A 22,379-nucleotide genomic window follows, 5' to 3' on the forward strand; every position below is an offset into this window, starting at 1 on the left:
ACGCTTACAGGGAACTTATCACAATACTCAACACAGTGAATCTCAAAAAGTGCATTATTATTCTGGTTCAGAGGTAAAGTGACTTGTCCAGGGTCGCATAGCCGGGAGATGGCGGAGCTGGGTGCTTCAGTTTTCCTGTAAAGGAAGTTACCTGTCTCCGTCTCCCAGACTCATTTATTAGATAAGCACACGAAGTGCCTGGCATATAGTAGGCTCTTTAAACACAGCTTGTTGCATGTTGCTGTTGTCCTTCCCAAATAATGTGTTGAAGAAGGCAAGTACAGATCCTGCCTTACACTGGCAGGCTGGGGAGAAGCGAGGGAGGGAGGATCCTGGTTATTGGCATAGTGGTGGTGATAACTGGGGCTGGAGTTGTGCTGAGTGGAGAAGTGAAAGGGCTCCTGGAGATCACCACCCACCACCCCTGAGTTTGTAGTTGAAGAGTCCATAGTTCAGAGGGGAAGGCATTTACTCTAGGTCACACAGCTGATTAGAGTCCAAGACCCCAGTCTCCTGACTCCAAATCAGAATCACGGTCTTGGCCCAGGTAATTAAAAGCCGTCTCTTTAATACTTGCCATGTACACTATACTAAGTATTTTATGTATTTGATCTCATTTTATCCTCACATCAACTTACGGACAAAGGGCCTCTTTTTACAGCTGAGGAAACAGAATGGTGACAACATTTGCCCAAAGCACTGAAGGAAGCCATGTCTGCTGGCCTCCAGATGTCATGAACTCCCCCCTTTACTATCCTGAAGGATTCAGAGAGGGGGTTGCCCCTGTGGAATTTCCCAGTTCCTGTCTAGCAGAGCCCACTCCTTCTGCCCCCAGGTGCAGCAGGGAGAGGAAGCTGAGTCAAGCAAGGATTTCAGGGAGAAGAGAAGACAGAGCCTGGGAGTGTGGGGAGGGGCCAACAGAGGGGATCTGACCAAGAAAGGGGATCATTAGGTTCAGAAAGAGGCCTCAGGGAATCTTCCAACTCTTTCCCTTAGGCTGACCACTTGGGGTCTTCAGATGGAAGGCTTGGGAGTCCTCCAGCCTTGTCTTCCTCCCTCCCTTTCATACACTTCTCACAAGCTCTGCAGTTTGCAAAACCCAGTCCTTCCCCTATGGGTCTGTGGTTTCCTGTGGGTCTGGGGTCCTGCCTGACTTGGCATTGGGGACTGTGGGCAGTGGAGAGAGGAGGTGGTGTAAGCCCTTTCTTTGCCTTCTCATGCTGGGGCTGCCACACACACACACACACACACACACACACACACACACACACACACACCATCCCCTGAGTCAGCTCTCGTCTTGGCCTGGCCAGGAGGGGCGGGGTCACTGATTCAGTTAAAGCCCCCACAAGGGCAGCTGCAGCCAGACACTGCTACCCTCACCATGAGCCCCTGGCAGACCTTGGTTCTGATGCTCCTGGTGCTGCGCTGCTGCTCTGCCGCCCCCAGACCACGCCAGCCCACCTTTGTGGTCTTCCCAGGAGACCGGCAAGCCAATCTCACCGACAGGCAGCTGGCAGAGGTAGGCAATCTACCCAAGTCTAGAGTTGGGAAGAACTGGCCAGGAGTCCCAGGAAGGGCATGGGGCCTTACAGGGGATACTTCGGGGGCATGTTGGGGGTGATGTCTAGAGAACAGAGGTGTCCAGGATCGGGCACTAGGGGATGGCAGTGTCTGGTGGAGGCTCTGGACAGTGATGAATGGGAATGGGCTAATGAGGTTTTCCTAGATGGGCAATGCGAAATGGTCAGGCATTGGAAGGTTCTGGTGTGGGGATGGGCTGGGGGTGAATAGGGGTAAACCCTGGGGAGTTCTGAGGTTGGCACGGCCCAGGGGCATTCGGAGTGGAAAGGAGCTGAGGATGTCTACAGGGAAGGGAGGGAAATTCTTGGGTGGGCACACTCACTGGTATCCAGTATACCAAGTCCTGGATACAATGCCTTTTTGCTAGTCCCTGAACACTTGGAGGGTTGGAGTCCTGGCCCAGTGAGGCAGAGAAAGGGAGTTGGCGCTGTGGGATGTCTCTATCTCTCCCTCCATCCACAGGAATATCTATACCGCTATGGCTACACTCATGTGGCAGAAATGAACGAGGACGAGGACTCCTTGCGTCGGGCACTGCAACGTCTCCAGCGGCGCCTGGCCCTGCCAGAGACTGGCGAGCTGGACACCACCACCCTGAATGCCATTCGTGCCCCGCGCTGTGGCGTCCCAGACGTGGGCAAATTTCTGACCTTTGAGGGTGACCTCAAGTGGCACCACCAAAACATCACCTACTGGTGCGTGGCCGGGCCCCACGGTGGGGAGGGGGCAGTTGAGGGAAGAGGCTGGTCCCCGCAGGCTGCCTGGTGGTGAACACGTCCCTGTCTTAGGCTGCTCCATGGGTTTCACGAAATCTGCAGCCTGGGGCAAGTGGGTCCACCTCTGAGCCTCCGTTTCCCCATCAGGGAAATGGACCTCACAATCTCAGTCCTCCTGCCAGGGCCGTTTTGAGAGTCCAAGGAGAAAAATGAGCCTGAAGATGCTTTATAGATTAAAGCATGGAGGGCAGGGAGCCTTGTATACCTGAAGTCGCCGCTGAGACACCGGGTGTCGCTGCTGCCCAGATGTCTGCCTGTGGCTTCTGACCTCTATCCTTCTGCCTTTCCCCTGCAGGATCCAAAACTACTCGGAAGACTTGCCGCGCGATGTGATCGACGACGCCTTTGCCCGTGCCTTCGCGCTCTGGAGCGCGGTGACGCCTCTCACCTTTACTCGCGTGTACGGCCGCGAAGCCGACATCGTCATCCAGTTTGGTGTTAGGGGTGAGAACTCGAGAAGGGGAAAGCCAGGAGGGCTGGGACGGGGACAGGGGAGGGAGGACCATCGAGAGATCAGAGGGGGGTCCTGGACCCGGCTTTCTCTCGCGGGTCCCCGCAGTCCTGGCTGCAGCTCGCCCTTACGGCGCCCCCTCCTGCCCGACGCCGTACAGCGCTGGGACGCAAGTCTTCAGCAGCTGTTCGCAGGGGAGATTGTAGACGCACTCAGTTCAGCTTCCTTGGGCAGTGCACAGTCTGCGCAACTGTACGTGGTTAACTCTCTTCTTCTCCACCTGCTTCTTCAGAACACGGAGATGGGTATCCCTTCGATGGTAAGGACGGGCTCCTGGCACACGCCTTTCCTCCTGGCGCGGGCATTCAGGGAGACGCCCACTTCGATGATGAAGAGTTGTGGTCTCTGGGCAAGGGCGTCGGTGAGATCCTGAGCAACCCCAGACCCCGTTCCCTTCCCTTCCCACGCGCATCACCAGCCGCCTTGACCCCTGGCCCCCTCTTCCTGCAGTGGTTCCGACCTACTTCGGAAACGCAAATGGCGCCGCCTGCCACTTCCCCTTCACCTTTGAAGGCCGCTCCTACTCGGCCTGCACTACGGACGGCCGCTCCGACGACATGCTCTGGTGCAGCACCACGGCCGACTATGACACAGACCACAAGTTCGGTTTCTGCCCCAGCGAGAGTGAGTGTCTACCACCTTCGGGGGTCCAGACGCTGGGTTTTAATCCCAGCTCTGCCACTAGTGCTGTGAGGCTTGCAAATCACCGTCCTGTTCTCTGGGCCTAGTTTCATCATCTGTGAAAGGAGGCGAGGAGGGGAGGAGTTCACAGGTGGCCCGTGGGTCAACAAACTCGTGGCACATTGGGGTAATTGTGTGGCCCTTCCAGGACTCTACACCCGGGACGGCAATGCCGACGGCAAGCCCTGCGTGTTTCCGTTCACTTTCGAGGGCCGCTCCTACTCTGCCTGCACCACCGACGGTCGCTCGGACGGCTACCGCTGGTGCGCCACCACCGCCAACTACGATCAGGACAAGCTCTATGGCTTCTGTCCTACCCGAGGTACCTCTGCCCCACCTACCTGATTCAGCCTCGCCCCCTAATTCCGCGTTGGTCCTCGAGCGTGGCTCCTCCACCCATCAGTTCCTCTTTCCACTCCTTAGTGGTCTTCAGGACCAAGGCGGTCCGCCTTGACTCTGCCTGCCATCACCTCAGCTCCAGTAACCGCCGCGCATCCGCAGTGGCTTGATCTTTTAGCCCCAACTGCTGCTTCTGGAGCGCGGTCTCCAATCCCCAGGCCCCGCCCTCCAGCCTAGCCTGGTCTCAGCTGTGCCACGCAAGGCCCCATAGGCTTTTAAAAGAGGCCACCAAGATTTCCTAGCTCTTGACTGGCCCGTCCCCTGACTCCTTATTGGACCCACCCACTTGGCTCACCGGAGGCTCTGGGTCTCTCCAGCCGACTCGACGGTGACTGGGGGCAACTCGGCGGGAGAGCTGTGCGTCTTCCCCTTCACCTTCCTGGGCAAGGAGTACTCGACCTGCACCAGAGAGGGCCGCAATGATGGGCACCTCTGGTGTGCCACCACCTCTAACTTCGACAGAGACAAGAAGTGGGGCTTCTGCCCAGACCAAGGTGGGCAGGGTCCCAAGGCTCTGGGGCTGGGGGCCTCAGTCGGGGCAGAGATCTTGGGGAGAGATGGTGGGGTCTGGGAACTCAGCCCAGGGCTTACGTCTCAGGCTCCTTCTTTCATCCAGGATACAGCCTGTTCCTTGTGGCTGCACACGAGTTCGGCCACGCTCTGGGCTTAGATCACTCGTCTGTGCCAGAGGCACTCATGTACCCCATGTACAGCTACACTGAGGAGAACCCCCTGCATGAGGACGATGTGAAGGGCATCCAGTATCTGTATGGTGAGGACATGGGGCAGGGACAGAGGGAGGAGAGGAAAGGGCTGGGCTCTGCCTGCTCGGAGTACTCTGAGAATGGAGAGGGGTGGGGGGAAGTTAGGACCCCAGCATTTATCTGCAGGAAACCCTGGGGCCAATGGGTACAGTTATTGCCAGGTCAGTGCTTGGAGATGATAAGAGCCCAGACTCTAGTGTGAGACAGATGTAGGTTCAAAAGCCACTTGTGCTAGATGACCTTGGATATGTTACTTCACCCCTAAACTTCCTCATCTGTACAGTGGGGCTAATACTTGCCTCATGGGGGTGTTAGGAGGTTTATGTGCTTTAGAATAATGCTTGGCATATAGTAAGCACCATATAAGTGTGTAATATTTTTATTATTATCATCACATTATTATTAGTAGTATTTTCTCATTAAAAAATGGGGATATTAAGGAATCTACTTCATAGGGTTTTTCTCCGCCTGAAGATCGAGCGAGCTAATGTGAATTTATAAAGCTCTTAGCACTAAGTTTGGCGCTCAGATTGAGAGCTCAAAAACCCCACCAGCTTGGGGTGGGAGTGAGTGTGTGAAAGAAGCTGTGTGCCCAGGATCGATCGGGCTGGGGGAGGGAGGCTCCAACATCTAAAGTCAGAAAACTGGGGGCCAGGTAGGCCTTGGGGGAGCAGATATTCCATGGGCATTGAGATATATAGGTACCGAGTGTCTTACGCGCTGCTTCTTTTCAGGTTCTCGCCCTAAACCTGAACCACAGCCTCCAACCACCACCACAGCTGAACCCCAGCCCACTGCTCCCCCGACGGTCTGCGTCACCGGGCCTCCTACTACCCACCCCTCAGAGCGCCCCACTGCTGGCCCCACAGGCCCCCCTTCAGCTGGTCCCACAGGTCCCCCCACTGCTGGCCCTTCTGCGGCCCCTACAGCGCCTTTGGATCCAGCACAGGATGTCTGCAAAGTGGAGATCTTCGATGCCATCGCCGAGATCCGCAATCGTCTGCATTTCTTCAAGGATGGGTGAGGGGGCAGGGCTGTGTGGTTGAGGAGGGAGCCTGAGGCGGGACCTGCCTGTGTCTCTCTGGCCACTGGCCTTCCGTTCAAGGTTCAGTGCAGCACAGGTCCCTTTTCACGTTCCCAGGAGGTACTGGAGACTCTCTGAGCGCGGGGGACGCCGGGTGCAGGGCCCCTTCCTTATCAAGAACACGTGGCCTGCGCTGCCCCGAAAGCTAGACTCTGCCTTTGAGGAGCCACTCACCAAGAAGATTTTCTTCTTCTCTGGTTCGTTTTTCCATTCTCCCTTCTCTGTTCCCACTCCCCTCCCCACCACTCCCCAACACTAACCTAGGAGGAGCAAAAGACTGAGGATCATCCATAAATCACTTGTACGAATTAGAAAAAGACATCCCCTTCTGGTAGATGCAATTTAGCAAGGGCTGAATTTCTGCCCTCACGGCACCCTTGCACAATCATACTAAGCAGCTTTGCAATCTAGGCACGGAGACTGAGGGCACGCAGAGAGCAGAAAGGCCCCGCTGGGTTCTTCCTCTTGACATTCAGGGAAAATGTGTGTCCCCTGCCTGCCCCCAGACCGATGTGACCCTTATCTCCTGCAGGGCGCCAAGTGTGGGTGTACACAGGCGAGTCGGTGCTAGGCCCAAGGCGTCTGGACAAGCTAGGCTTGGGACCGGAGGTGGCCCAGGTCACCGGGGCCCTCCCGCGCGCCGAGGGTAAGGTGCTGCTGTTCAGCAGGCAGAGCTTCTGGAGGTGAGTCCCTGGGACTGCCGGCAGGGGGAGCCCGCGCGCCATCCGCCTGCCCACCGGCTCAGCACTTTCCTCCTCGCCACCGTCCTGCAGGTTCGATGTGAAGACGCAGAAGGTGGATTCCCGGAGCGCCACCCCCGTAGACCAGATGTTCTCCGGGGTGCCCTTGAACACTCACGACATCTTCCAGTACCAAGGTGAGGGCTGCGGACAAGGGTCGGGGGAGAATTTCTCCCTTAGATACCTCATGGTAGGCTCCCCTGCCTTAGCGGACTGGTCAAACTGAGCAAGAAATAATAAAAAAAAAAAACAACCCTGGAGACTGAGGTAAATCCTGCATCACAGATAAATTCCCTATAGAGGCAGGGACCGGCCCCAGATCATACAGGGACACAGGAGCACAACCAGAACCAGGACCCAGATTTCCTGGCTCTCCATCTGGAAGCTTTTTCCCTTAACCTCGTTTGCAGGAGGCTTATTCCTTTATTAGACAATATTTAGCAAGTGCCTGTAATGTGCTAGGCACTGTGCTGCCACTTGGGTTACAGTGATGACTAAGACAATTCGTAGTTGTGTCTTTGGGCAAGTCACTGCTACTCACCGAGCCTCAGTTTCCCCATCTGTACAATGGGGAAGGTAGCTGAAGTTACACTTGCTTTCTCTTTCTCACCACTCACATTCAATCAGCTGACAAGTTCTGTTGACTCTGCTACCAAAATACTCACTTTTCACCACCTCCTTTGCAAACACCCTAGTCCAAGCCATACTGGTTGTCCAATACCTTTAATATACTCTCTGGGAGGCTGGGAGAGGTTAGCAGTGGAGAGCAATGGTCTTGAGGGTGACTCTAGACCCATTCCAAGGTCAAAGAAACTAACATGACCTGATCTGATCTCTCTCCTCTCCTCCCTCCCCATCCCCTCCCACTACTCCTGTCATTCCCTTTGCTCTGCTCCACTCACATCTGCCTCTGGCTGCTCTCTGAACACATCAAGGTCATTCCCAGCTTAGGGCCTTTGTGCCAGTTGTTCACTCTGCCTGGAAGGTTTTTTCCCCAGATTGTTACTGGGCTGCCCCCCTCTCATCCTTCAGGTCTTCGCACCAAGGCCACCTTCTCTGACCCTTATTATCTATTCATCACTCACTTTAATTTCCTTCTTAACTTTCTCCATTGTCAAAATCCATCTTGTTTATTTATGCATTTGCTTATTAACTGTCTGTCTTAACCCACTAGAGTGTAAGAACTGAGATCATGCCTGCATTTTTCTTTACTGTATCCCCACTGTCTTTAACAGTGCTTGGCATGATAAATATTTGTTGGCCAAATGAATGGATTTCTTGAATGAGTTGTTCTGAGCATTGACTGTGTGCCAGGCTCTGTGCTTTGGACATGGAGGTCTGTGCCCTCCAGCATCTCGGGGTGGGGGGGCAGAGGTGTCATATGAAAACCTTGGAAAGATCTAGAAAGGGAAGGAGGGATGATTGCGAAGATCTCACTCCTGTTTCTGTATTTGTATGTGGGGGGCTGGAATCATCCCTTTTGGACCTGCCTCTCCCTTGCAGAGAAAGCTTACTTCTGCCAGGACCGCTTCTACTGGCGTGTGAGTTCCCGGAATGAGGTGAACCAGGTGGACTATGTGGGCTACGTGACCTTTGACCTTCTGCAGTGCCCCGAGGACTAGGGCTCCCCATCCTGCTTCAGCACTGCAGTGTGGGTCCCCACGGGGATCAGTCTGCTTGGTACAAACTGGTGGGTCTGTTCTGGAGGACAAGGAGGAGTGGAGGTGGGCTGGGCCCTCTCTTCCCACCTTCCTATTTTGTTGGAATGTTTTTTAATAAACTTGGATTCTTTAACCTCGAGGAGCAGATTTATGTATGTCTGTACAATGCACGTCTGTATGTATGCAACCTACAGGGTGCGTACCATGTGCCAGCCGGTGTTCTAAGCACTTCATACATATTAACATTAATCCTTCCTATTAGAAAGGCAAAATGTAATTAGTCCTATTTTATAGCCAAGGAAATGGCCAGCCTATTATTTATTCATCAAACATTTATTGAGCCTTTTCGTGGAAGCCGGCTGTGTGCTGGGTACTGGGGATAGAGAAATGAATTGGACTATGTTTCTGTCCTCAAAGACCTCTCAGTGGTCCTCAAACTTTAGGATGCATAAGAGAGCCCTCAAAACTTACTTAAGGGGGAGGGTATACCTCAGTGGTAGAGTGTGTGCTTAGCATGCAAGAGGTCCTCCTGGGTTCAACCCCCAGTACCTCCGTTAAATTAAAAAACTAATTACTTCCCCCACCAAAATAAATAAATAAATAAAAAGAAATAAAAAGAAAAAAGAAAAGGAAAAAACTTTGCTTAAAATGCAGACTCCAGGCTTTATCCCCAGACAGTTGAGCTTACTTACAAGGGTGATGATTCTGTGGCTGCTGGGGAAGGGGTCACACTGGGACAGTGTGCAGTGTGTGACACTTTATTCTAGAATAGTGGTGTGTATGTGATTCTGCATGTTGTGGTTGAAGTCAGGAAACAGTTCCCAGCCACGATGACATGGCTGACATGACAGTGAACTTGAACTGAATCTGGAATGATGAGCAAGAGTTCCTTCCTGTGCAAGTAGGACAGTCTTCTTAGATGGTAATTTATCAAGAATCATTAAACCTAAAAATGTTCCTACTCTCTAACCCTCACCCACGTGTGCACAAAACAACACACAGAAGGATGTGGATTGCAGCACTGGTCATAGAGTGAGAAACTGGCAACAACCTAAGTGCACAGAAGTAAAGCAGTGGATAAATAAAACATGGATTTTATACATATGATAAGAACTACCCCTAGTACAGCACTGACTGCATGCCAGGCACTGCTGCATGTGTTTTACGTGTGTTAATGCAGCCTATCCTTAAAACATCCCTATGAGACAGGTACCACTCATACCTTAAAGGTACTATTACTTTTGCCATCACCTCCTCCCTCCCATTTTACAAATGAGGTAACTGCAGTACAGAATTCCACAGCTCACCTGAAATCTCAAAGTTGGTGAGTGGTGCCAGTGAGATTTGAATGTGAGCTCTTGGGGCAAATTCTGGGAGAACAGAAAAAGCAGAGGACATTTGGGGGCACTAGAAATGGCTTAGAACTCTACTGTGTGGTTTTAGCAAAGAGGATACTGGAACTGTTGAAGTAGGAATCGTGGTCTGGCTAAATGAGAGATGGTTCAAATGCCAGGCTGAGGAGTATGGATTTGACCCCCACAGCTTAGCTGAGGGACTTGACTGAAGGGTTGGTGGAGGTGAGTGGAGGTGATGGGCTTGGTCAGATTTGATAATTTCCCACCCAAGTGGGAGTTTAAGGAGGGGTTCAGAGAACTTCAGCCTAAGCTTCCTGTGGGTGGAGCCCTTCTCTCCTAACTCACCCATTTCTCGCTCAGGAATGACACACTGCCACGGGCATAGAAACGTTCTGTAATATGACTTGCTTAAAATCCCTCTGGACCCCTGTCTCTCTCTCGATTCTGTTCCATTTCTCTATTCCCCACCCCAGTCCACAGCAAAACTTCCCCAAAGTACGACTCTAGTCACTGTCTCCACTTCCTCAATTTCCACTCACTCCTCAGCCATTTCCAGCCTGGCTCCACCCCCACTCCTCCACTGAAATCACTGTCTTCAAAGCCATCTTCCATCTTCCTGTAGCTGGATGCAGTGGGTACTTCCCTGTGCTCATTCTGTATCATCTCTCGGCTTGTTTGACACAGTCGACAATGCCCTTCTTCCTGAGATTTTTCTTCACCTGGTCTCTGGTCACCCCCCACTCCTGGTTCTCCTCCCACTTCACTGGCTGGATCTCCCTTTTTCCAACCTCTGAATGATAGCTTGCCCTTGTGTTTGATCCTTGGACTTCTCTGGATACATTCAGTCCCTATGATCTTGTCTAGCCCCGTAGCTTTAAATAGCATCTGTCTGCTAAAGATTCTAAAATTTATATCCCCAGGCTTAACCTCTCCCCCGAGCTCCAGATTCAGATGTTCAACTGCCGACTAGGCATGATCCTTAGATGCCGAATGGGCATCTCAACATACCGGGTCCAGATGAACTCTTGGGCTCCACCTTCCCAACATGCTCCTGTCAGACTGTCACCACCTTAATAAAAGACAACATCATCTGTCCTCAGTCAAGCTTAAAACCTGATTGGTCCTAAAATATAGGGATCTTTTAAGCTCCTTATTCTAGCACAGGTTTTCTCAACTTCAGCCCTGCTGACATTTTGGTTCAGGTAAGTCTTTGTTGTGGGGAACTGTCCATACATTGAAGGATGTTTGAGGCTTCTTCAAAGAGGTAGTGGGATCCTAGACAGATGCTTGACCCATTCAGGGTCAGTCTCCCTCTCCTCACCCCAGGCCCTAACATGGGGGTTGGAGTGCAGGGAGGTGATGGTGAGTCTGTGACTCATGGCCAGGCAGTCTTGGTGCAGGACTAGATGCCAGTACCACCCTCCTCTCGTTGTGACAACCAAAAATGTCTCTGAACATTGCCAAATGTTCTCTGGTGGGCAACATTGCCCCAGTTGAGATCCATTACTCTAATAAAATAAATAATAACATTTAATAATAAAACAGATGCTGACCTGTCATAAGTGTACATTTCAATACATTTTCACAAACTGAACATGACTGTCTAACCAGCATCCAGATCAAGAAACAAAACATTATCAGCACCCTAAAATCCCCCTCATGCCCCCTTGTAGTCACTAACCCTTCACCCCAAGAGTTACCATCATGACTTCTCACAGCTCAAGATAGACTTTGACTATTACCTACTTTATTTAAATAGTATTTTACAATATGTACACTTCTGTGTCTGGCTTCTTTCAGTCAGTGCTATATTTGTGAGACTTCCATATTGTCTGTGAATTATAGATTGTTCATTCCCAGTACTGTATAGTATTCCACTGTATGAATGTACTACTACTTATTTGTCCATTGTACTGTCAATGGGTACTTGGGTAGTTTCTGATTTGAGGCTGTTACAAATAATGCTGTTATGAACACTCTTGTAAATGTCTTCGGGTGAACATGGGCAGCGATTTGGGGCATAGACCTTGGAGTGGTATTGCTGGGTAGATGCGTATGTATAAGTTCAGCATTAGCAGATGTGACCAAACAATTTTCCAAAGCGGTTTTGCCATCTATACTCCCACCAGCAGTGCATGAGAGTTTCCAGAAGTCCTCCTTGATGCCTCTCTCCATCACATGCAACATCCAATCCAGAAGCAGATCCTGTAGGTTCTACTTCCAAAATATATCTGGAACTGGATGCCTGGCACCACCCTAGTCCAGCTATGATCACCTCTTACCTGGGGTCTGCAGGAGCCTCCTAACAGAGTCCCAGCTTCCACTCCTGCCCTTAGTAGAGTTTTCACCCAGCAGCCAGAGTGATCCTGTTAGTATGCAAGTCAGATTACATCACTCCCCTACTCTAAAACTTCCCATGGTTTCCCTTATAGATTAGAAAAAAATCCAGTCTCCTCCCTGAAGCCTTCAAGAGACCATATGATCTGCCTTCCTCTCCTCTTTCTTTCCCTCTCCATCACTATCCTCTCCACTCACTCTATTCGAGACACACTGGCCTTCTTGCTGCTCCCTGAATAGTCTAGGTGTCTTTTCACCCCAGGGTCTTTGCACTTGCTATTTTCTCTGCAAGAGCACTCTTCCCCTAGATCTTTTGTTTAGCTGGCTCCTTCTCAACAGTGAGGACTCAGTTCAAACATCAAATCTTCTGAGAGGTCTTCTTAGACCATCCCCTAAAGTAGTCCTTCCCCTTAGTCATTATCCCTTGGCCCTACTTTTCCTTCTTAACATATACCACAATCTTAAATTGTATCATCTATGCGTTTGCCCACTTTCTCCTCTCACTCATTAGAATTTAAGCCACACGAGGTCAGGAAGCCAGTCGCTCCCATCCAATGCTGTACCTCCGCAGGGCCTAGCACCCGAAACACAGGCGCGCTATCAAGATGTGTTGAATGAACGAGTGAATGAAACCCTGGTGTTTAGGAGGGCCCGAGCTCCAGGAGCCACACACTGGGGACCCTGGTGCAAAGACAGCTCTCCGCAGTGGGTGGGATCCTCAAGCGCTTCCAGTGGAATTGAGAACCCGGGGCCTCAAAGCGAAGCGGCTGGATACAGACGCTCAGCACAGCGGGCACTAGGACCCTGCGCGGCGCCGTGGCCGGCGGGGGGCGGCCGGCGGAGACTGGGAATCCGCTCTTTCTGCCTCCTAGATCCCGGCTGCGGCCACTTGTGCGATCCGGGTTCCTGCCGCGGCCGCCTGGCCCCTTTCGGCACCATGAGCCGCAGGTTCACTGTCACTTCGCTGCCCACCGCGGGGCCTGCCGGGACCTCTGACCCGGAGTCCCACCGGCTTTCAGCAGCGGATCTCCGCCGCCTCTCAGGGGAAGACGCCAAAGGTAGAGGCCGCAGGGGGCGGGGCCTGCCTAAACGGGGCGGGGCGACACAAGGGGCGGGGCCATGGTGGGCAGGTCTTCTTTTGGGAGGGGAGGGGCCAGGAATGATGAGAGAGGGTCCAAGCCCAGGGCCAGAGAAGAGAGAAAAGCGGGGAACTAGGGAAATGGGGGAAGGCTGAAGAGGAAATGTTGAAAAGAGGGGCCAGGTTCGAGGTGGGCGGGGACACAGGGAAGAGGGTGGGGCTAGAGGCAAAGGGGCGGATCTTATGATGAAGAAGTTAGGGCCAAGGGGGCTGGGCCGGAGCTCAGTAATGGGGCGAGGTTATCTAGGGTAAGGGGCTGGACCAGAGGGGAGAAGGTGGAACCAGGGAAAGGGGAGGGCTATGTGATTAAGGGGTAGGTCTGGAGCCAATGGGAAGAGGGAGGATTAGCTCGGTTTTGGGGCAGAAAGGGCGGGACCAGCGAAGGGGTAGGGCAGTAGCATAGGGGTGGAGTTGAGGGCGTGAGGAAAAATGAGTTCGGGTCGCTGGGTCTCCTGGTCTCTGGTGCCGGGCAGATCCTCCAATCCTCAGCCACCCAGGAGGTGTCGCGGACAGCGCCTGGGAATCCCGTTAAGGAGATAGGAGAAAGAGAAGTTTCCACCCCGGGCAGCTAGATCCTGGGAGGATCCCGTGGGGACTCCAGTCCCGACCCTGGGGACTCACTTAGCTCCCTCTGCTTCAGCTCCACAAGGAGTGCGTGGAGCCAGCTCAGGCAGGATTGGGGGAGGGTATCTTTCTTTAGGGCCCAGTGCAGTGGTCTTATAATGGAAGTTACACGCAGGGTACATAAGAGAGAGGACGGAAAGAGTCCTACTAGCCTTCGGTGAAGAATTAGCATCCTGTATGCACACAGTCCTCTCCGCAGGGGGCACTTGTCAGGGGTCCCTTGCCTGGCTCTGTGCCCGCCAGGTCTGGAAGAAGCCTGGAGAATCGGCTTGAAGTGGCCCCAGCGCGGGGAAGAGGAAGAGCCTCCCCGGGCCGCCAGGGGTCACTGCTGAGCCGCAGGTGAACTCGCTCTGACCCCAGCAAAACTACACCAAAACCCCTTTAGCGGGTTATTTGTTGAATCCCCTCATTGGATAGATTACCAAACTGAGGCCGAGATTTCCGCAGAGCTCCAGTCCCGTGAACAAACCGCTTCCTGGATGTGGTCACTCGGAATTTTGGGGCTCTTTTCTCTCTTAATCTTTCCCATAATCTGTCTGCCCCTTTTCTCATTTTCTGTAATGTCCTTATCATCCTTACAGATTTAAAAGTCAAAACTCTGGGAGCTATTCTCAACGACTTCTTTTCTCACCTCACCAGATCTGATTGGTCCTCCTGTCTTGGTCACGACACTTTTCAAACTTACCCTGAATCTTGTCACATCTCTCCTCCTGTCACCATCACCCTGGTCCAATCCTCCATCAGCTCTCACATGGCCAAGAACACAGCCTCCTCACTGATCAGCCTGCCTCCAATCTTGTCCTAACTGCTCTCCACACAAGCCCCCCTCCTCCATCGCTTGTAGGATAAACACCAAACCTTTCATTCAGCCTGTCATTCAAACTCCCCCCTCATCTGCTCCTGTATACCTGTATGTTGTTCTCCCCACCTCCATTAGCCAGGGAAACTCCTACTCACTCTAAGTTATAGCTCATTTAACCTCTTCTGAAAACCTTTTTCACTCTCCGTCACTTCCAGGCAGAGACAGACATTCCTCTCCTGCCCACTGCACCATTATAGCACATGTCCCAATGGATGGAAGTTATTTACTTGTGTGTCTCCATCATCTCAAGGGCAGGGACCATATCTTTCTGTGTTCCAAATTCCAAGCCCACAGCCTTGCACTTAATAGGTGCTTACTGCCCTTCAGATGAGAAGGGGAGTGGCTATAGGTTCCTACTTCCCCTACTGCTGCCTTCTCACCTGCTATTGCCCATCCCCTTGCCTGTGAATAAGATGGCTCTCTCTTATCCCAAGGCAATTGCTCAATCTTCCCATTCCCATTTCCAAGATCCTGCATATTGAAGTAAAATACACCTCCCAGTATTGGGTGTGCAGGTGTGTGTGCAAACTGGATGTGAATCTGGAGTGCTGTGGGCATGTGGCAGAGGTGGTGTGGGTCTTTGCATGTCTTGAAGGAGGGGCATCCCATGCTAGCTCTGTTAACCCGTGGGGCAGTCAGTGAGTCAGTGCTTACGTATGTCACTGTATGTCAGTGTGTTGATTGGCACGTTGATGTGTGAATTTCCATGTCTATCTGTTGGGTGGATACCTGTGTGCATGAGTTTATTGAAGTTCCGTCTTGAGAGTAATTTGGGGAATTTTAACCTCTTAGGCCCTGAGACAGCCTCCAGCACATGGCCTCCCTAGGAGAACACAAAGTCTGCTGGTATCTTTCCCAGAGCTGTTCTTGTGTCAGTGCTCTGGCCCCAGGGAGATGCTTTCTCAAACTCTTGTCCTCATCCAGGCCCATGGGGAGAGATGACAGTATGTGGAAGGTGGAGGAAGGGTTGGGGGAGGTTTTGTAGGTTATTTGCATAGGAGCCTTGTGTTTCATTCTGGATCAAGGAAGTGGAGTTTGCCCCTGGAGGCCCTTCCTGCTGCCAGGGAATCAGCTGTAGGTGGAAATGCAACTTATGGGGGTGAAAGAAGCAAGTCAGTAGCTGATCCTTGAATCAACCACTAACCTTGGGCTGCAGCTCCCATGCCTCAATTGCCTCATCTGTACCATGGGAAGATCAGTGGTGACTTGGCTGGATAGAAGTGGACCTGGGACAAATTGTTACCAACTCTGAGCTACTGCCCCGTTATTTTCTACCACTCTCTGCTGTGCCTCAGCTTCTCATTAGGAAGACAGGGCACTAGGAAGGGTGTGGCCCTGGTTAAAACTAATAGGAGTTAGGATGTGTCCCCACGAAGTGAGAGGGGGCCAACTTATGCTAGGGGGATGGAGCAAGATCACAATGTAGCCCATCCATGCTCTAGTTCAGGCTCTGTGGTGTAGCCTTGGGCACACTGCTTCCCCTCTCTGGGCCTCAATTTCCCCATCTTGAGTATAAAGAAGTTATTGGACAGGAAGCTATCTGAGGGTCCTTCTAAACATAAAAATGCTAAGATTCTTGGATGATCTAGAAGAGTCATGTTCTCTACCTCCCCCATACCCAAACCTCATGTTTCAGTCTATCTGTAAATTGGGAAGAACAACACTGAATTATTGGTATAAATATCTGATCTGGAGATCTCCAGCCTATCCAAGGAGTTTCCCAGTCACCCACTCCTCAAGCCAGGACTCAGAACCTCACTGCCCAGTACCTCAGCCCAAGGTGAGCCCTGGGAATCTCCATGGCAACAAACTGGTTAGGAACGGGACTGTAGTTGCCATGGTGATGGGCTGCTCCCTCTCTCTCTCTCTCTCTCCCTCCCTCCCTCTCATCCCCCTTATCTCCCCTCCCCTCTTCTCAATGAACCAGAGCGATCTGATCTTCGGGCACCAGCTCTCCAGGTCGGGTGGGGATGGGGGTGGGTACAGTGAGAAGGGGGTCTAGACTGAGAAAGAGGGAAGATGGGTTGAATCAGTGGAGGAATGGGGGGCTGTTGGGGTGCGATTGCCATGGTGACAGGGCTGCAGCCTGTTAATTAAGCCCCCGGTTACCACGGAGACGATGGTGGTTGACGTGCTCTGCAGCGAGCCTTGTGTGTGTGGGGTGTGCTGTGTGCCGGACTCATCAATTCACTGCAAGTGTTTTGGGTCTGGAGGACAGGGCCTGCGTGTCGGGGAGAGAAGAGTGAAGAGAGTTCATGGCCTTGGCTCTGTGAGCCTGGAGCTTGGGTGGGTCTGTTAGGCTGTAGAGTTAATGATATAGAGACAAGGGTGGATAGGGATTAATCCATAAGGAGGAGCACTCTGCCTGCCTTTCATGGAAAAAGAACCCAGTCAGGTGGCTCCAGTTTCTTCCAAACAGCTCTTTTTCCTGACTCAGTGGATGGGGCCTGGACTGGAGGTCAGGGAGCTGGATTCTAGTCCCTAGTTAGCCACAAGTTCACCCCATGAAGAAAATCTGTACCTTTCCAGACTTTCTAGACTCTAATTTCCCCATAGATGAGGACTGGTAAAAAGAATTTATAAAGTTTCTTCCAGTTTCCAAATCCTGATACTTATGAGGCAGTTTCCCTGACCTTCTTTCTCTCTGAGAAGCATAAAGTGGGAGGGGGATGAATTTTAGAGACTCATAGTTTAGAAATAAGACCCTGCTCAACTCTGCATCTCATCCTTAATGAGAGGATCCCCCTGGCCTGAGATCTTCCTAGGGCTCCGGGTGGAGATGGGGTGCTGAGATGGCAGCCATGTTCCTGGGGCTCGGAGTTGAGTGTCACCTTACTGGCCAAGGCCTGGCTGGCAGTATAGGAGGTGCCTGCAATGTATTTTCTGAAAGCCTCACTGCATAGGGTTGGCCTGAGGCCAGAATAGGGATCAGTCTTCTTGAGAGGTGGGGGCTGTGAATCAAAGGACTGGGGTCTCCCCTTGGGGCTGTCTCTTTACTTGGCCTTGCCTCCTCACGAAGAGCTCTGTGGCTTTAGTCTGAGATAAATGGAGCAAGCATGAAGAGTTTTAAGAGTGGGAAAAAGGCCTATGGATTATGCAGCCCAACCCTTTCATTTTACAGATGGAGATACTCAAGCCCTGAGAGAGGAAGTCAGCTTTGCCCAAAGATACACAGAGTCTGGGGGCAGAGGACAGGATAGCACCACAATTTCCTGAATCACAGATGCTTCATGAGATTGGGGGGTCTGTCAGGGTGGACAGACGGGCTACCTGGGAGAAGAGGAATGACTCCTGCCTTCACCTGTACTCCCTTGGGATTTAGGTTTTCTCTGTGGGTGGGCTCAGTTCCTGAGTGGCCAGGGCTCTGGACCACAAATGAAAGGAAATACCCCCAGGGGAATATCCCATACCAGGGATTGCTGGAAAACCTCAGCACTTAATTTATTTCACAGCACTTCTCAGACAAACATGTTACACATTTTACTATGTTACCTTTCTCTACAGAGTAGTAGAAAACCATAATGCCAGTGGTGGTAGTGATGGTGGTGGTGGTGGTGTGTGTAATGGAATGCTTAGAAATTTTGAACACTGGCCTACCCACCTGCAATCCTTTTAACCCCTGTCACCAATCCAAACTCATCTCACTTTTTTTGGTGGTCTTCTCTCTGGGAAAGCCAAGAAGACCAAATTTCACACCTTGCCTGAATAGCTAGCTCTCCACCCTAAAGAGTCCTTCCAGTGTCCACAAAACCCAGTGTCAAGGATACCTTACTGGTGGCCCCTCCCAGTCAGCCATCGAAGACTCTGTGGTTGACCCAATCTGAAACCACTGACAAATGTTTAACAGAATCTGAGCAGCAGGCCCTGTCCATGGTTCTGAAAACTTACGTCCTATAACCGCGTATCCAGTCAAGTAGATGTTGCTTGCTTGCTTGTTTGTTTGTTTGTTTGTTTTTAAAAATGACCCTTGAAGGTCTTCTGGGCCCACCTCCAGCTGCAAACTGAGAGGCCACTCTAATCTTGCATCTCTGAAGCCTGAGCACAAGAAATGTGAAAGAGCTCATCTCAGGCCCAGTCCCTGTTTCTTTCTTAGTAGCCAGGGATTAGAGGCTGCTGAGCAGTTTGGATATGATTACATTCTTTCCCCTACTATTGGATGCAGGATCCATTTAAAAAGAGGTTATGTTGAGGAAAAGAATCCTAAACTTGAATAAAGGAAACTGGATTCTAGACCAAGTTCTGCCATTCACTGACTGGCACTGTGTTCTTAGGCAGTCATTCTCCTTCTTTGGGCCTCAGCTTTTTCACCTGTAAAATGAAAGTTGTGCATTAGCTAAGATGATTGACTCGATCCTCTCCAGCTCTGGAACTTAGAGGGCTAGTGTTGGGAGCTAGGGTAAGTCTGGAAAATCATTTTCCCTTTATCTTCCCTCCCCTTTGGATGTTTACATCTTCCAGGGACTCAAAGGGTCCAAACCTCTGATGCTGCTTCACTAGTTCAAGCGTGGATTCCAGGGGTGCTGAGGGTCCCAGGGTAATCAAGCTTCTGGGGGACTAGTGTCAAGGGAGGGGGAGGAACACAGAAAGCATGTCAGCTCTGGAATCCTCAGAAAGCAATCCTGGATTAGGGGATTAGACACTCCCGCCCCAGGAGAAAATCTGGTCCCAAACCAACAGGCGGCCTCATTTTCCCCTCCCCCACTCTGTCCCTGCCCAGCCTCCGACCAGTCTGCCCTCCCTAGAGGCTGCACCATCCCCAGTGGAACCTCACTGCTGCCTTCTCTCCTCAAGCCCTCTCCTTCCCAGGGTCATTCTACAGTCAAGAGGGTCCTTGTCTGTGGACTCCAGTGATTCTTCTTGGAGGAGAGATGCTAGGATTTTTATCAGTCTAAGCACAATGAAAAGGTTCACTGCAACTCCTCAGACTCATACCTCCCATTTTAAGACAGGATGAACCAGACAGTTCAGCCCAGTGACCCGGAACCTCCCTGGGGGCAGCACAGTGCTTCAGTTAAAGGCTCTGGCCTCTACACATCCCAAGCTCCCACCTCCTGAACAGTGATTATGGGAGAGGGTCTGGTTCTCCACTATTCTTCAGGGCTGGCCTCCCCAGCTTTGCAGACAGGCTCTCTAGGGACCCATATTCCATGGCGTCCTACCCTCACTGCCTCAGTGCCCCACATCTTCCCTCTAGGGGTCACCCCAGACCCCCAGCCAGGCAGCCGCTGCGGGGCCGCCTCCCCGCGGCCTCGACCTAGTTCCCTGCCGTTATTTTTAGGGCGCGGGATGGCACCTGCCCACGTGCCGGCCCCGCCTGCGCTGGAGAGTGGGGGGCGGGCGGAGCTGCTTCTGTTCAAGGGAAGCGAGGCCCCTGTCCCCCGCAGCACTCTCTGATCCCACCCGTGCAAGCCCCCAATTTTCGTGCGAGGGGACCTTCAGACGCGCTCTGCCCGCCCCTCGTCCCCTCTTCTTCCTCCCTCCCGCGCTCCCCCCACAAAACCCCGCCAGTGGCTCACGCCTCCTGCATACGGGATGAGGTGAGCAGCGCCGCCGCTGAGAGGGGGCGCGCGCGGGTGTGAGCGTGTGTCCGTGTGCGAGTGTGTGTGCGCCGGGCGGGCGGGCACTGCAGCTTCTTCCTCCGTGGAGCGGAGAGCGAGAGAGAGCTAGAGCGAGAGAACGAGCAAGCGGCGAAGGCGGGCAGAGGGGCACGGGCGAGGCGGTGCAGCCATCCCCGGGCCCGGCTCCGCGCCGCCACCATGCTAAACAACCTGACGGACTGCGAGGACGGCGATGGGGGAGCCAACCCTGGTAAGCAGCGGTCCGGGGGCGGCGAGGAGAGGAGGCAGCTCTGGGGTTAGAGACAGAGCGGGGGCCGCCTCCTTCAGGGAAGAGGCTGAGATTGACCGGGCGGTGGGCACCCAAGGCGGCCTGGAGCCTTGCTCTATTGGAATGCGCCAGGCGCTGTCCGAGGTGCTGGAATGCGCCGCGCCCCGGGGCAGGGCTGGGGGCTGAGAGGTTGCCATTGCTCACTGCCCGGGGGCAGACGTGGGTTAGCTAAGCCGGGGAGGCGGTGGGAAGGGGTTGGAAGAGCTAGAATGAGCTGACGTGTAGCTCGACGGGTGAGAGGAGGGCTCCTCTCCCCGAGAAGGGACCCCGGAGTCCTGGCGCAGAACGTGGACCGGTGGCGCGGGGGTTGGGGGGGGGGGGGCGCAGTCTGCTGCAGTCCCTCGCTCTGAGACTTCCAGCTGAAAGGTGGGGGGAAGGTGCCTATGGGGGGTTGAAGCCAGATGACAGCCCCCGTCCGGGCTGCGGTGTCTCCTTAAGGGGACACTTGGTGCAATCTGGGCCCCCTCCCCCAAAGCAGCCCGAGGTCCGACCTCAGACTGAAGCGTACCTCCTCCAGGGATTTTTCAGCTCTACTTTGCGGAATCTCCCTCTCCCTCTCGCGTTCCCTTGGGTTCCTATTCAGGACGGGAAGCAAGATCATCCTCCTTTCTTCCCTCTTTCCCCTTCCTCTGGGTACCCTGGGATAGCAGTGAGGTTTCCAGGGCGGGACAGGGGGGAGTCTTTCTAGTCAGCTCTGCTAGCTTCCCCAGTGAGGCCTCAGGAATGGGGTCCCAGCGGCTGAATCCCCGGCGCCGCGCGTGGACACTGCGGACGCGCTGCGGTGGGTGCGGAGACTCGTTAGGAGCAGAGGGGCTTGGAGCAAGTCCTTTCCCAGCTCCCGCTCTCCCCCGCCCTCCTCCGCGGTTTCCCTGCTCCGAGGTCTTTGGGGCCAGCCACCCCCTCGGGCTCCCATGCCCCCCGCCGCCCCCCAGCGGTCTCAGCCATCCATCAGGGCTGTCAGCCGCCCCCAACCCCCACCCTCCAGCGGCGCTGCGTCCCTTGCGCACTAGCGCGCCTCCCGCTCTGGCTGCCTGCGCTCAGCGCCTTCAAATGCTCCCCTGGGCATTGCTTGACCCTCTGGGCCGAGACACCTGCAGACCTCCCCCAGGGATGTCCCAAGGCACTAAGGGCTGAAAGAGCAGGGTCTTCTAGGGACTGGAAGCCTTGACTTGAAGTCCTAGGGATCCTGGATCCAAGTCAGAGCCAAGTGATCGCTTGGGAAGGCTGTGGACACCAGGGTCCTGGATCCTTTGTCTGACACCCCTTCTTCCTCCCTGAGGCTAAGTGGTATACAGGACTAGGAACTACTGGCTGGCAGCTCATTCATCTCCCCAGTGACCCTGGAGTTACCTCAATACGCAGCTGCCCCCCTCTACAGCAGGCTTAGGCTGCAGCGGGGAGGGGGTTTGGCAAAGTCGAGTCTGCAGCAGAGTCAGGCATCCCAACGTGATGCTCAGGGAATGAAGGTGGATAAATTCCACCTGGGATCCCTTTGAGTTGTCTCCACTCTGAGGAGAGGGCTTTGCTCCCCCAGACATGGGGTACAGTCCAATCTCCCAAGCCTTGCTTTCTCTCCTCTGATAATGACGACTTGCTGGGCCACAGGGTTTCCATGGGGTCTCAGGAGGCCTAGAAAAGAGGCATCTATGTGTGTGGAGCAGGAGTCAAACTAGGAACCCCTTCAGTTCTACCCCTTCTCCGTTAGTTTCTAGACTCTGTCGCAGACCTATCTGGAGACTTTCTCTCTATATATAAGGATTCAGGACCTGGAACCAGAGTGGCCAGGACCTGGGTCAGGTGATTTGAGTTCCAGAGAGAGAAAGAAGGCCTTCCAGTGGTGCCTGGAAATGGTGGTGGTGGTGGGTCCTAAGGACCTACTGGACTTGAGGGAAGCAGGATCATCAGACCGAGAGCCACTGGCATCTCTGGTTCTTGGAAATGTAGAAGAGAACCTGGGTGCTGACCTCGGAGAGGTGG

The 22,379-nt window shown here is 53.2% G+C and overlaps 2 protein-coding genes across 2 annotated transcripts in view; both read left to right on the plus strand.

Annotated features, from left to right (window-relative positions):
- Nucleotides 1-1,228: 1,228 nt before the first annotated feature.
- On the plus strand, nucleotides 1,229-8,336 carry MMP9 (matrix metallopeptidase 9). Its single transcript, XM_006202475.4, has 13 exons — nucleotides 1,229-1,522; nucleotides 2,047-2,279; nucleotides 2,656-2,804; nucleotides 3,104-3,232; nucleotides 3,322-3,495; nucleotides 3,701-3,874; nucleotides 4,269-4,445; nucleotides 4,568-4,723; nucleotides 5,450-5,735; nucleotides 5,857-5,996; nucleotides 6,332-6,482; nucleotides 6,573-6,676; nucleotides 8,043-8,336. Exons 1-13 carry the CDS (start codon nucleotides 1,385-1,387, stop codon nucleotides 8,159-8,161), a joined length of 2,130 nt encoding a protein of 709 aa, XP_006202537.1. The 5' UTR covers nucleotides 1,229-1,384; the 3' UTR covers nucleotides 8,162-8,336.
- A 4,493-nt stretch (nucleotides 8,337-12,829) lies between these two features.
- SLC12A5 (solute carrier family 12 member 5) overlaps nucleotides 12,830-22,379 on the plus strand; it is a 36,631-nt gene continuing 27,081 nt past the window's right edge. Inside the window, exon 1 of the mRNA XM_031687753.2 lies at nucleotides 12,830-12,950. Within this exon, the coding sequence (XP_031543613.1) occupies nucleotides 12,830-12,950 (121 nt within the window). The remainder of the gene's footprint in view (nucleotides 12,951-22,379) is intronic.

This window comes from Vicugna pacos, chromosome 19, assembly GCF_048564905.1.
Source record: "Vicugna pacos chromosome 19, VicPac4, whole genome shotgun sequence".
Lineage (NCBI taxonomy): Eukaryota > Metazoa > Chordata > Mammalia > Artiodactyla > Camelidae > Vicugna > Vicugna pacos.